The sequence below is a fragment of the Bubalus bubalis genome, chromosome 1 (assembly GCF_019923935.1).
Source record: "Bubalus bubalis isolate 160015118507 breed Murrah chromosome 1, NDDB_SH_1, whole genome shotgun sequence".
NCBI classification, from domain to species: domain Eukaryota; kingdom Metazoa; phylum Chordata; class Mammalia; order Artiodactyla; family Bovidae; genus Bubalus; species Bubalus bubalis.
In genome coordinates, this window is record NC_059157.1 from 49025563 (window position 1) to 49039936 (window position 14374).

At 38.1% G+C, this 14374-nt stretch overlaps 1 protein-coding gene across 2 annotated transcripts in view; it reads left to right on the plus strand.

The window, feature by feature from the left end:
• Positions 1 to 14374, plus strand: part of SCAF4 (SR-related CTD associated factor 4) — a 62341-nt gene that overhangs the window by 26929 nt on the left and 21038 nt on the right. For both annotated transcript variants that reach the window (XM_006053561.4, XM_006053562.4), the window contains exons 5-12: positions 164 to 299; positions 621 to 760; positions 1366 to 1542; positions 5516 to 5700; positions 6067 to 6175; positions 10433 to 10597; positions 11135 to 11220; positions 11931 to 12121. In XM_006053561.4, coding sequence (XP_006053623.2) covers positions 164 to 299; positions 621 to 760; positions 1366 to 1542; positions 5516 to 5700; positions 6067 to 6175; positions 10433 to 10597; positions 11135 to 11220; positions 11931 to 12121 — 1189 coding nt within the window. The remainder of the gene's footprint in view (positions 1 to 163; positions 300 to 620; positions 761 to 1365; positions 1543 to 5515; positions 5701 to 6066; positions 6176 to 10432; positions 10598 to 11134; positions 11221 to 11930; positions 12122 to 14374) is intronic.

Consider the following 14374-nt stretch of genomic DNA (forward strand, 5'->3'; position numbering starts at 1 on the left):
CCAGTTAGAGTAGTTTAATGAGGCTGTAATTCTGATGATAGATTGTTTTCTAACAGATATAGCATGGAAATGTTAGCCTGTGGGGTTTTGTTCTCTCTTTTCATAAGAGGTATAATTATTTATGCTAATACTTATTATATATTCATGTTTTTTCACATAACAGAGTAAAATAGTTCGTGTATTGAACCTTTGGCAAAAAAATGGAGTATTCAAAATTGAAATTATTCAGCCTCTTTTGGACATGGCAGCAGGAACCAGTAATGCTGCTCCAGTAACAGAAAATGTTACTAATAATGAAGGTAAGGTCAGGTGTGTCTGTGCACTTAGAGAATTGTATCCTTTTTTGTACATGATATGTTTGGAATCTGTTTATAGTGATGGAATTTTTCTATAAGAAGGAAACTTGAGTTTACATCTTGGAAGATAAAGTTTTCTTCCCATCATTATTTCTAATAAAAGTATTCAGTGCTTGTTGCAGTATAGGCTGTAATACCATAATCTATATTTTTTACTGTATGTTAAACTGAATGGAGTATTGTTTTAGTAAAGCTTAATGGAGTTTAAAGGAAATATTTATGAGTTAAAAGTTTTTGAGGCCTTAATGATCTTTTCTTTTTTAGGTTCACCTCCACCTCCAGTTAAAGTTTCTTCTGAACCTCCACAAGCCACTACAAACTCTGTACCAACTGTACCGCAGTTGCCCAGCTCTGATGCTTTTGCTGCTGTGGCCCAACTGTTTCAGACAACTCAAGGTCAACAGGTAAACTGTCTATCCAAAGATGAAATAGTTTGCAGTTAGGTACTGTTGTCAGCTCTTATTTTACTTTCCTGGTTACCGAGCACATTGTGAGGAGGGAATATATCTACTGGAAAAGCCTTTGCGAGGAAGGTAAATTCACAAGGATACTAGGGGACATGTGGGAGAGGTAAGCAAGGGAGCAGCACACTGAGGAATGGTGTGCCCCTTTGGAGAGAGCTGCAGAGCTCTCAGGGTGGTGGAGTTGCTCACAGTGCTAGTTACAAAATTATATGAATTAATGCAGATGATTTTTTTACACTTTTTTAGAAAACATATACATTGTTCACAATTCAGTGTATTTTCTCTTCTCTCTGACCATCATTGTCTACCATTGGGGTCATCAGCATATACTTTTAACCTTAAGTGACACACATTGTATCCCTGATATATTTATTCAGGATAAACTTAACCATTACTAAAAGGTTGGTTCCTTTTTCCAAGTTCCTCTGTGCCTGTGCTATTTTGATTCACCATTAAGTTTTGTTTTTTTTTTTTTTAAGTCAATTAACTTTTGATACTGTGATTATCCTTTGTTGTGTGGTTTATCAGTTTTCCCATTCTTTAAGCTTCAGCAGATCCTTCAGACTTTTCAACAGCCTCCAAAACCACAGTCTCCTGCCATTGACAATGCCGTGATGGCTCAGGTTCAGGCTATCACAGCTCAGTTAAAGACAGCTCCTACACAACCACCTGAACAAAAAGCTGCTTTCCCCCCACCTGAACAAAAAACTGCATTTGACAAGGTATGCTTCTCTCACATAACCCATCCCATTGTTTATATCGCTCTGTAGAAGTTAACCCTTTTCTGACTTACCTGGATTGTTCATTTAGTTATTTGAAGGATTTTCCCCCTCGACATCAAAACATTGACTCTTATTCTTGGTTATAAATGTGATATATATTCATTGCAGAATTTTCAATATAAGAGAAAAGTAAACAGTATAAAGGAAACAGAGCATTCACCATTAACCCCCTTACTCAAGGATAACTACTGTAACATTCTGCTATATATCTTTTCAGAATTGATTTCCTGTGGATATAGTCTTTTCTTTTTTGGTCATTATGTATCTGTGTGTTTGTGTGTATGTGTGTGTACATACATATATAAAAATAGGTATTTTTAATCTATATACATAAATATATATACACATTGTTTTTAACTGGCTTATTTTTCATCTTAATCCTCATGTCTCTGGGTGGTTGTTAAGGTTAATAGATATAAATCTACTATGTACTGAGTGCTCATTAGGATTATTCCATTACATGGACACATCAGTTTAACCATTTCCCCTGTTGAAAGACATTTAAGTTGCTTTCTGTTTTCTGTTGTTGAAAACATTAGTTACCTTATCTATAATATGAAGGTTTGGGTTGGTTTAGTGTCTTCAAACTTCTCTTTTGGGCCTTAGTTATGTTTAAGGAGCTCCCACTAAGGATATGCTGCTGCTGCTGCTGCTAAGTCGCTTCAGTTGTGTCCGACTCTGCGACCCCATAGACGGCAGCCCACCAGGCTCTGCCGTCCCTGGGATTCTCCAGGCAAGAACACTGGAGTGGGTTGCCATTGCCTTCTCCATTGTGTGAAGGTGAAAAGTGAAAGTGAAGTCGCTCAGTTGCTTCCGACTTGTAGCGACCCCATGGACTGCAGCCTACCAGGCTCCTCCATCCATGGGATTTTCTAGGCAAGAGTACTGGAGTGGCTTGCCATTGCCTTCTCCGCACTAAGGGTATAGGTGTGTTGAAAATGCACAGCTCAGAGCTTCCTGTTGAAATGTTTGCCTAAACAACTCCACTCTTACCTGTTTGTGTCTTATCTATATATGACAATATAAAATTTAATTTCATTTTACAAGTTGCAGTACAAAAAAACACAGAAGTTTGATAATCCTAGAAAGAACTTTTAATTTAATCATCTCTAAATATCTGTTTCTTTCTAGCATTCTAAGATACAGTAACTGTTGCTAGTAGTTAATATTAAGAATCTATATGGAAATTACTGCTTGTTATTCTATCTATATGATTTATGAGTGACTACTGATTAAAAGAAGGTTGGATTAAAATTTTTGAGTACAAAAGAAGTACATGCTTTTAGGGGGAAGAAATGCAGATAATACAGAAAGTTCTGAAGTGAAAAGGGAAATCAGTTCCACTGATTTGTGTATGGTTTTTCAGACCTGTTTCCTCTGCATATGTGAACATAAACTGTTAAGTGCTGTGGTTTTGTTTTTTAGTCTTCTGTTCTATGTTGTGATTGGGAAAATTCTCCCCACTTGTATTAAAAATTCTCTATTTCTCCTAGTAGTTTTACATTTCTGTTTTTTATGTTTGTCTCAATGTATCAAGAACTTATATTAGCATACAGTTCAAGATAGTTAAACCTTTATATTTTTGGAAATAGCCAATTCTCCCTCACAATTTTTGTCATACACTTTTTTCTATGTCTGTCTCTAGATACCATTTTGTCCCACTAGTATCTGCGTTTGTTTTGGCATCATAGCAGTTTAAACACTTGCAACTTACAGTTCATTTCTGGATGTGTTTTCTGCCTTTATTCTTTTTCAGACATTCCTTGCCTATTCTTGGGCATGTGAATTGGTATGTTCCAGAGAAACAGGACCAGTTACAGGCACAGACACACAAAGGGGAGAAGGGGGGGATTTTTTTTTAAGGGATTGGTTCATGTAGTTGTCAAGTGTAAGTTAGAGTGTCAGGCTGGAAATCCAGGTAAGAGTTAATGCTGCAGTCTTGAGTCTAAATTCTACAAAGCAAAAGGTTTTCCTGTTGCTGTCTTGAGAATGCCGTCTTTGGGAAACCCTGCTATAAGGCCTTTGACTGATTGATTGAGGCACACCCATATTGTGGAAGGTGTTTCTTTATTTACAGTCCACTAATTTAAATGTTAGTCACTTTTCTTTTTCTTTGCTGCTCCATGCAGCTTAAAGGATTTTAGTTCCCCAACCAGGGATTGAACCTCAGGCTCATGGTGGTGAAAGTGCAGAGTACTAACCACTGGATCACCAGGGAATTCCCTGTTAATCACATTTTTAAAATTCCATCAGAGCAAATCTAGGTTAATATTTGACCAAACAACTGGACATCATAACCGAGCCAAGTTGGCACACATACAGTTGACCATCACAGCATGCTTTTCCAGATGAGCTGAGTGTTAGCATAAATTTTTATGAATTTACAAGTTAATTTAAGAAGTACTGATAATTTCTTATATAGAATCTCAATTTACTAGGTTTCTGATTTTTTTTATATTTGTTTCATTTATTCTTAGATAATTTACTCATTTTTCATGTTTAGTGTTTCATAACACTTCCATGTCCAAATCTTTGCAATCCTATGGACTGTAGCCCACTAGGTTCCTCTGTCCATAGGATTTTCCAGGCAAGAATACTGGAGTGGGTTGCCATTTCCTCCTCCAGGGGATCTTCCCAACCCAGGGATCAAACTGGCACCTCCTATGGCCCCTGCATTCCAGGCAGATTCTTTACTTCTGAGCCACCCTGGAAGCCCAATTGATGCTGTCTAGGGAAACTATTGAATTTTTATGTTATCTTGTAAATTACCTTGTTTTCTCTAGTTGGTTCTCTCAGATTTTGTAGGCTGCTAAATTTGACTTTTCCCCTTCAACATCTAGACCTGTTTCTTTTTTTTTTCTTTACTGTCTGATGGCTAGGACTTCCAGAAAAATACAATGTTGAGTAATAGCAGTGCTAGCAGTGGCATTCATATTTTGTTGTTCATTTGAATTGCGACTAATTCCTCTAGTGTTTTATCTTAAGTGGATTGATCAATGTTTGTTAGTTACATTAAGTTTAGAAAAAGGAATTGTGCTTTGCTTTTGACTGAAAAGGTCTATTTTAAGCTAGTCAAACAGCTGACTGGGAACAGCTTGTCTGTTTCAGCCTCTTCGTAGATGTTCAGTTTCCTTAAAAGCAGCAGAAATATCTTTTTAGATAGTAGGGCTCAGTTAAATTTTTTAATTGCTTCAGATGTTTTCCCAAAGCAATAGGTTTGAATCGTAAAACTTTTGAGGAACATGTCTGTATGTGATAAACTGCAGAGAGTTCTTTTGTTTGTTTTTGTAGATAGTTTAAACCTAAGTTTTTTTGTTTTGTTTTTTATATTTTATTTATTTTTGGCTGTGCCGAGTCTTCGTTGCTGTGCAGGCTTTTTCTAGTTGCAGCAAGCGGGGGCTACTCTCTAGTCTCCTTGTGTTGGCTTTTCTTGTTGTGGAGCACAGGCGCTAGGACACGCAGGCTGCAGGAGCTGCGGCTCCCGGGCTCTCGAGCACGGGCGCGTTAGTTGTGGCACACAGGCTTAGCTGCTCCACGGCATATGGAATCTTCCCAGACCAGGGATCAAACCTGTGTCTCTCGCACTGGCAGGCAGAGTCTTCACCCCTGAGCCGATCATCAGGGAAGCCCTAGACCCGAGTTTTAATTTTGGCTCCTGTCATTGACTCTGTTGATGTTGAGTTACTTAAATATTCACTCTATACCTCTGTAAAAGAGCAATGGTAGTACCTTTTTTGTGTGTGCAAAAATTGTCTGTGCGCCAAAGTCCCTAAGAGGCATGTGGGAAAATGAAATTGTACATCACAGCATAGCAGGATTATAGATGATGGTGAATGTCTGTTTTTATCAAGTTTTTTTGTGCAGTGAATCATAACCTGAATTTTAAAACGGAATATTGACATACCTCTTGCAGAAGCTACTTGATAGATTTGATTATGATGATGAGCCAGAAGCTGTGGAAGAATCCAAGAAAGAAGATGCTGTTGCCGCCTCGGCCACCACAACACCTGCTCCTGCCGCTGTTGTGCCCACTACGCCTGCCACCGCTGCCGCACCTTCTGTGGCTGCGCCCACTGCCTCTCCTCCACAGGCACCCTTGTATGTCACTTTCTTTTGATTCCTCAGCAGATAGAACTTTGGTAGTCATTACAAGGCATAATGCAAGTAACACTTAATAACAGTCATTTTTCATATAGCGTCTTCTAAAATTTTTTAAAAATTGTGGTATTTGGAGATTTCTTCTGAATGGGGAGGGGATCCTGTCAGATTTACAATAAAAAATGACTTTTATTTTGGGAATAATGCTGAGTTTTTAAGTTAATATAGGTAAATAAATAAATGATTAAATAAAATGTTGATTGTTAACAACTCCTGAACAGCATTCTGTAAGTTTCTGTAGCGTAAATGTGGCCAAGAATGATGTGTTTTTGAATGGGTAAAAAGAAGACTGCTCATCTCTTTTAGTGGGTTTCCTGGAGATGGCATGCCGCAACCCACATATGCCCAACATCAGAACATGGATCAGTTTCCGCCTCGAATGATGCCAGTGCAGCAGGACCCAGTGCACCACCAGGTAGCGGCATTTCTAATTACCTAAGATGTGTTCATTAGCGCATCTGGGTTGCACTTGCCAGAGTAGTAGTATTTAGCTGTGTGGGTGGCTGAATAGTCCTTAAGCTGTACTAAAAGCTGTCAAGCACATAACTGATTTGAGTTGCTTTTTTGCTTTAACTAAAACAAGGATGCTAAATATTCATACTAATAATTTAATAGGTATTTTTATTTAAATAGTTTAGAGAGAGATGGTTGGTTCTATTTTAAGGAACTGAGCTATTCAGTTATACACCTTTTCCCCTTCTGAGAAGCCTTTCCCCCCACCCCCTTTTCACTTTTATTTATTAATTTTTGTGGTACACTGTGTTTTGCAGGATCTTAGTTCCCCAGCCACGGGTTGAACCTGTGCTGCCTGCATTGGGAGCACAGAGTCTTAACCACTGTACTGCCAGGGAAGTCTCCCTTTTTTCTTTATTAATGTTGTGTGACTTATTGCTTTAGAGGGCTTTCAGCTTTTCAGCATTCAGGAATATAGTTTGAAATCTGCAGTATAAGGTAAGGAGGACATCATACTGGAGAATTTCAGGAAGTTAGACTAAGTTTGTTCGTTGGATCTATTTTAATAAATTCTCTAATTCAGAGTTTTCTGAACTTGTCTGTACATCTCAGTTGGAGGAACATACTACAAAATACATATCCTAGACTTCTGCTGCTATAGTCAATCTTAGAGAATCTTTATTTATTTTAATTATGTGACAGTTCTGTTGTATCACCAGCCTTTGGGAAATGCTCCTTTTAGACTTAATTTAGAAAGTGTTCTAAGAAACCTTTTAGAATATATTCATTTTCTTATCTGTATCATGTTCAATCCATTATATATAAAGGCATACCTTGTTTTTTTATTTTTCACAGATCCTGCACTTGTTTATTTTTAAACAAATTGAAGGTTTATGGCAACCATGGGTTGTCAAATGATTATTGGCATTTTTTTTAGCAAGATAGTACTTTTTAGTTAAAGCATATACATTGTTTTATTTGGATATATTGCACACTTACTGAACTGCAGTAAGTGTGAGCATAAGTTTTAAATGCTGTGAAAACCAAAATATTCATGTGACTCACTTTATTGAAGTATTCATTTTATTACAGTGGTCTGCAATCAAATCCATCATATTTTGAGATATGCTTGTATTTGGTCATATGAAACTGACACTGTGATTTAGTGACTTGTTGATCAGTTCAGTTCAGTCGCTCAGTCGTGTCTGACTCTTTGTGACCCCATGGACTGCAGCACGCCAGGCTTCCCTGTCCATCGGCAACTCCTGGAGTTTACCCAAACTCATGTCTTTTGAGTCGGTGATGCCATCCAACCATCTCATCCTCTGTCGTCTCCTTCTCCTCCTGCCCTCAATCTTTCCTAGCATCAGGGTCTTTTCAAATGAGTCAGTTCTTCGCATCAGGTGGCCAGAGTATGGGAGTTTCAGCTTCAACATCAGTCCTTCCAATGAAAACCCAGGACTGATCTCCTTTAGGATGGACGGGTTGGATCTCCTTGCAGTCCAAGGGACTCTCAAGAGTCTTCTCCAACACCACAGTTCAAAAGCATCAATTCTTTGGCACTTAGCTTTCTTCATAGTCCAACTCTCACATCCATACGTGACTACTGGAAAAACCATAGCCTTGACTAGATGGACCTTTGTTGGCAAAGTAATGTCTCTGCTTTTTAATATGCTGTCTAGGTTGGTCATAACTTTCCTTCCAAGGAGTAAGCGTCTTTTAATTTCATGGCTGCAGTCACCATCTGCAGTGATTCTGGAGCCCCAAAAAATAAAGTCAGCCACTGTTTCCCCATCTGTTTGCCATGAAGTGATGTGACCAGATGCCATGATCTTAGTTTTCTGAATCTTGAGCTTAAACCAACTTTTTCACTCTCCTCTTTCACTTTCATCAAGAGGCTTTTTAGTTCCCCTTCACTTTCTGCCATAAAGGTGGTGTCATCTGCATATCTGAGGTAATTGATATTTCTCCTGGCAATCTTGAGTCCAGCTTGTGCTTCCTCCAGCCCAGCGTTTCTCATGAAGTACTCTGCATGTAAGTTCAATAAGCAGGGTGACAATATGCAGCCTTGACGTACTCCTTTTCCTGTTTGGAACCGGTCTGTTGTTCCATGTCCAGTTCTAACTGTTGCCTCCTGACCTACATACAGATTTCTCAAGAGGCAGGTCAGGTGGTCTGGTATTCCCATCTCTTTCAGAATTTTCCACAGTTTATTGTGATCCACACAGTCAAAGGCTTTGGCATGGTCCATAAAGCAGAAATAGATGTTTTTCTGGAACTCTCTTGCTTTTTCCATGATCCAGTGGATGTTAGCAATTTGATCTCTGGTTCTTCTGCCTTTTCTAAAATCAGCTTGAACATCAGGAAGTTCACGATTCACGTATTGCTGAAGCCTGGCTTGGAGAATTTTGAGCATTACTTTACTAGCATGTGAGATGAGTGCAATTGTGCAGTAGTTTGAGCATTCTTTGGCATTGCCTTTCTTTGGGATTGGATTGAAAACTGACCTTTTCCAGTCCTGTGGCCACTGCTGAGTTTTCCAAATTTGCTGGCATATTGAGCACTTTCACAGCATCATCTTTCAGGATTTGAAATAGCTCAACTGGAATTCCATCACCTCCACTAGCTTTGTTCATAGTGATGCTTCCTAAGGCCCACTTGACTTCACATTGCAGAATGTCTGGCTCTAGGTGAGTGGTCACAGTATCGTGATTATCTGGATCATGAAGATCTTTTTTGTACAGTTCTTCTGTGTATTCTTGCCACCTCTTAACATTTTCTGCTTCTGCTAGGTCCATACGATTTCTGTCCCTTATTGAGCCCATCTTTGCATGAAATATTCCCTTGGTACCTCTTAATTTTCTTGAAGTGATCTCTGTTCTTTCCCATTCTATTGTTTTCCTCTATTTCTTTGCACTGATCACTGAGGAAGGCTTTCTTATCTCTCCTTGCTATTCTTTGGAACTCGGCATTCAAATGGGTATATCTTTCCTTTTCTCCTTTGCTTTTTGCTTCTCTTCTTTTCACAGCTATTTGTAAGGCCTCCTCAGACAGCCATTTTGCCTTTTTGCATTTCTTTTTCTTGGGGATGGTCTTGCTACCTGTCTCCTGTACAATGTCATGAACCTCCGTCCATAGTTCATCAGGCACTCTATCAGATCTAGTCCCTTAAATCTATTTCTCACTTCCACTGTATAATCATTAGGGATTGATTTAATTTAGGTCATAGCTGAATGGTCTAGTGATTTTCCCTTCTTTCTTCAATTTAAGTCTGAATTTGGTAATAGAGGAGTTCATGATCTGAGCTACAGTCAGCTCCTGGTCTGGATTTTGCTGATTGTATAGAGCTTCTCCATCTTTGGCTGCAAAGAATATAATCATTCCAATTTCGGTGTTGACCATCTGGTGATGTCCATGTAGAGTCTTCTCTTGTTTTGTTGGAAGAGGGTATTTGCTATGACCAATGTGTTCTCTTGACAAAACTCTATGACTTGTTGATAGATGAAATTTAAAAAATATTTTCTCATCCTGTTTAAAATACAGATGAACTTAATTCCAAATGTTTAACAATTATTGATAGTTTATTAATAATTTAGAGAGACTGCTTTTTTATATTATAGTAATATTACAATTATACTTTCTATTGTATTGGCATTAGAATGTTAAGTGTATAAAATTGTTAGATTGTGACATAATACTCTCATTATTATGATATTTCAAACCCTAAATAAATTCAGTCGTAGGCATGTTGGCTGAAACTCCCCTTGGAGTAAAACTTAAACAAACTTAGAAGTCAGTACTTCTAAATACTTTTCTCCCCTAAAGCTTAATTGCCTTTAAAGTTGAAGAGAGAATATTTGCAGTAGAGTACCTCTGAGTTTAAGTTTAGTCTGTCACATTGCTTTCTCATATAAATGAAGGTATGTTTTTATAAATGAAGGTATGTTTTTAAATTATAAAACCTAACATTTGTGTTAATTTTAAAATGAGTTGTAGGGTTTTTAAGCTGTGTTCTTAGATATAGGCAGTTTCTTTGGATAAAAATTATGTATGTAGAAATTGTTGGTCATGGTTGAATGTCATAGTTTTTCCTTGATCAAAATTTATTGAAGATGTTTTAGTTTTATATAAAGTTAACTAAAATTTTTTAAAAATTATTTTTGGTAGCAGTTACTTAAAATCTACTCATACAATTTTTTTTTGTTTTAAAACAAACAAGGTTCCACTTCCTCCTAATGGACAGATGCCAGGCTTTGGCCTTCTTCCTACACCTCCGTTTCCTCCCATGGCTCAGCCCGTGATTCCTCCAACTCCACCTGTGCAGCAGCCCTTCCAAACTTCCTTTCAGGCACAAAATGAGCCACTTACACAGAAGGCACATCAGGTAAAGCTTCATTCTCCAGTTGCTGATTATTTTTTGGTTCCCTTGATTTACAAGCAGATTCCTGTCTATTTGTTGGCTTTCTATCTTCAGTTTTGAATATGAAGAAAAACTATTAACTGTGGGCATATATTCACCTTTTCTGTGACCTGACTTATTCTTTTGGGAAGCGGACATAATAATACTATAAATTTTCATAGGGTTCATGAGGATTGAGATAGAATATGGAATGCTTAAACAGTGCCTAATTCATTGCTTTAGGTGATGGTTTGTTAACACAGTATGTTAACTTTCACAAAATAATTTCCAGAAGTAGATAAGTATTTCTTCTTTGTTTGTGAGCCATATGAAAAAAACTTTTTCCACTCATGCCCAGTCATCATTAAGCTAGTAATTAGGTCTCAAGTAATCAAAAGAGAACTTTCTGGGCAAGAGATTTGTAATTTAGCATTTTGTAAGTTTTTGGCCTCTTTTTTTCTATTTATAATTTCCATTTTCTCCTTTAATGATGGGTTTTGTATTTTGTTTTTCTTTTTAAAGGAAATGGAAGTAGAACAACCTTGTATTCAAGAGGCTAAGCGGCACATATCTGATCACAGAAAGTCAAGATCTAGATCAGCATCCAGGTAGTTTATAGAAAATGTTAATCCAGATGTTCATGTTTTGAGAGACTTAGTATTTAAATCAAGTTGGATTGTTTTTAGATGTATGGGATTAATAAAATAACACTTGGTATGTTTGTGTGTATGAGTAGAATGGGGGCAGGAGACATATTAGTTTTAAAAAACTAAGTCATCTTAACCAGTATTTTTTCCCTCTGAGTTTCTCTAATGCCTGTTTACAGATATGCATGGAATTGTAAGGTTTATGTATTCAAAGTTCCTTTACCAATTTATCAAGCCCCCCCAAAAAAAAGTGGAAAGAAAGTAAGGAATACTATAATCAGATCACATATTTTTAATTGCTACAGAAAAAAAGACTTTTCTGAGAAGATAGAGAATAGCAATCACAGTATATCTCTGTGATGACATTAGCTTTTTCATTACAAAGATGTCATTTAAAATAGTACTAGAGGTATCAAAGATGAGAGATACTTTTTTATAAGTTAGCAAACTTATCTTGTTTATCATATATATGTGCTTTCTAACTTTGTGCATATTAAAAATCCTTAAAATCAATTCCCTACTGCCAAATTCTTACACATCTTACAAATTCTTACATATCTTACATTAAATTCCCTAGTTGTATTTTTTTCTTCTTGTATATGATTAACACATGCTGAAGTTTTCTTTATTTCCGTATATTAATCCATTCTCCTTTGTCCTGAAAATATTAGGTCACCGAAAAGGAGACGATCTCGATCTGGTTCTAGATCTCGAAGGTCTCGGCATCGACGTTCTCGATCTAGGTCCAGAGATAGACGCCGACATTCTCCTCGGTCTCGATCCCAAGAAAGACGAGATCGAGAAAAGGAAAGAGAACGCCGACAAAAAGGCCTTCCTCAGATCAAAGCAGAAACCGCAAGTGGTAAGTGAACGTTTATAATTCACATTTCCTGCATTTTTTTTTCATGTAATAAGTTTTAAATGCTTTGTAACCAGTTAGCAAAATACTGCTTTATTGGGTCTTGTCTGTTTGTACTCTGGCGTATACCTTTAGATTTGCTTTTGTACCTATAGCTGGCTGTGAAGCAGCAACGAGAAGTGAGCCAAACTAACAGTGATAAGTAATAGTGTGTCTTGAGTCAAGTGTATAAGATATAGTTGTTAACTAGTTCTGCACACTGAAGAAACGTGGGAGTGCCCCTCCAGAACAACTAATATCCTCTTACTTTATAAAGATACACAGTTTATAGGGTGTGTTAGCTTGCATTATCTCCTGAATTTCATGATGTGTTTAGAATATGTTTAATAATGTATAGTAGATATTCTTGATATAAGTCTATAGCTGTTAATGAAATTTTAATTGATAATATGACTTGGGCATATATAAAACTTCTGACTGCAGGTCTTATTATCTAGGACACAGCATGAAACAAAAATCATTACACTCGACAATTGAAAAGGGACAGCTACTTACAGTGAACAAAAGCACTGAATTGGTTGGTGATCAAGGTCTTTGGGATCAAGGCTTTAACTCCTTTGTTCACTTGCCAAGGGCATTCTTGGGCAAGATGCTGCTTCTCTGACTCTTTACATAGATGAAATCTTTAGATGTGTCTTCAAAAGACCAGTTTTTTCCCACCTCATCGGTTTACCTTTCACTATCCTGGTTCCTAGAATGTCGACATTCACTTTTGCCGTCTCTTGTTTGACCACTTCCAATTTACCTTGATTCATGGACCTGACATTCCAGGTTCCTATGCAATATTGATCTTTATAGCATCGGACCTTGCTTCTCTCACCAGTCACATCCACAGCTGGGTATTCTTTTTGCTTTGGCTCCATCCCTTCATTCTTTCTGGAGTTATTTCTCCACTGATTTCCAGTAGCATATTGGGCACCTACTGACCTGGGTAGTAGGTCACATGCTAGTAAAGTAATGCTCAAAATTCTCCAAGCCAGGCTTCAGCAATATGTGAACCGTGAACTTCCTGATGTTCAAGCTGGTTTTCAAAAAGGCAGAGGAACCAGAGATCAAATTGCCAACATCCACTGGATCATGGAAAAAGCAAGAGAGTTCCAGAAAAACATCTATTTCTGCTTTATTGACCATGCCAAAGCCTTTGACTGTGTGGATCACAATAAACTGTGGAAAATTCTGAAAGAGATGGGAATACTAGACCACCTGATCTGCCTCTTGAGAAATTTGTATGCAGGTCAGGAAGCAACAGTTAGAACTGGACATGGAACAACAGACTAGTTCCAAATAGGAAAAGGAGTACGTCGAAGCTCTATATTGTCACCCTGCTTACTTAACTTACATGCAGAGTACATCATGAGAAACGCTGGACTGGAAGAAACACAAGCTGGAATCAAGATTGCCGGGAGAAATATCAATCACCTCAGATATGCAGATGACACCACCCTTATGGCAGAAAGTAAAGAGGAACTCAAAAGCCTCTTGATGAAAGTGAAAGTGGAGAGTGAAAAAGTTGGCTTAAAGCTCAACATTCAGAAAACAAAGATCATGGCATCCGGTCCCATCACTTCATGGGAAATAGATGGGGAAATAGTGTCAGACTTTATTTTTGGGGGCTCCAAAATCACTGCAGATGGTGACTGCAGCCATGAAATTAAAAGACACTTCCTCCTTGGGAGGAAAGTTATGACCAACCTAGATAACATATTCAAAAGCAGAGACATTACTTTGCCAACAGAGGTTCATCTAATCAAGGCTATGGTTTTTCCAGTGGTCATGTATGGATGTGAGAGTTGGACTGTGAAGAAGGCTGAGCGCCAAAGAATTGATGCTTTTGAACTGTGGTGTTGGAGAAGACTCTTGAGAGTCCCTTGGACTGCAAGGAGATCCAACCAGTCCATTCTGAAGGAGATCAGCCCTGGGATTTCTTTGGAAGGAATGATGCTAAAGCTGAAACTCTAGTACTTCGGCCACCTCATGCGAAGAGTTGACTCATTGGAAAAGACTCTGATGCTGGGAGGGATTGGGGGCAAGAGGAGAAGGGGACAACAGAGAATGAGATAGCTGGATGGCATCACTGACTCGATGGACATGAGTCTGAGTGAACTCCGGGAGTTGGTGATGGACAGGGAGGCCTGGCGTGCTGCAATTCATGGGGTTGCAAAGAGTCGGACACAACTGAGCGACTGATCTGATCTG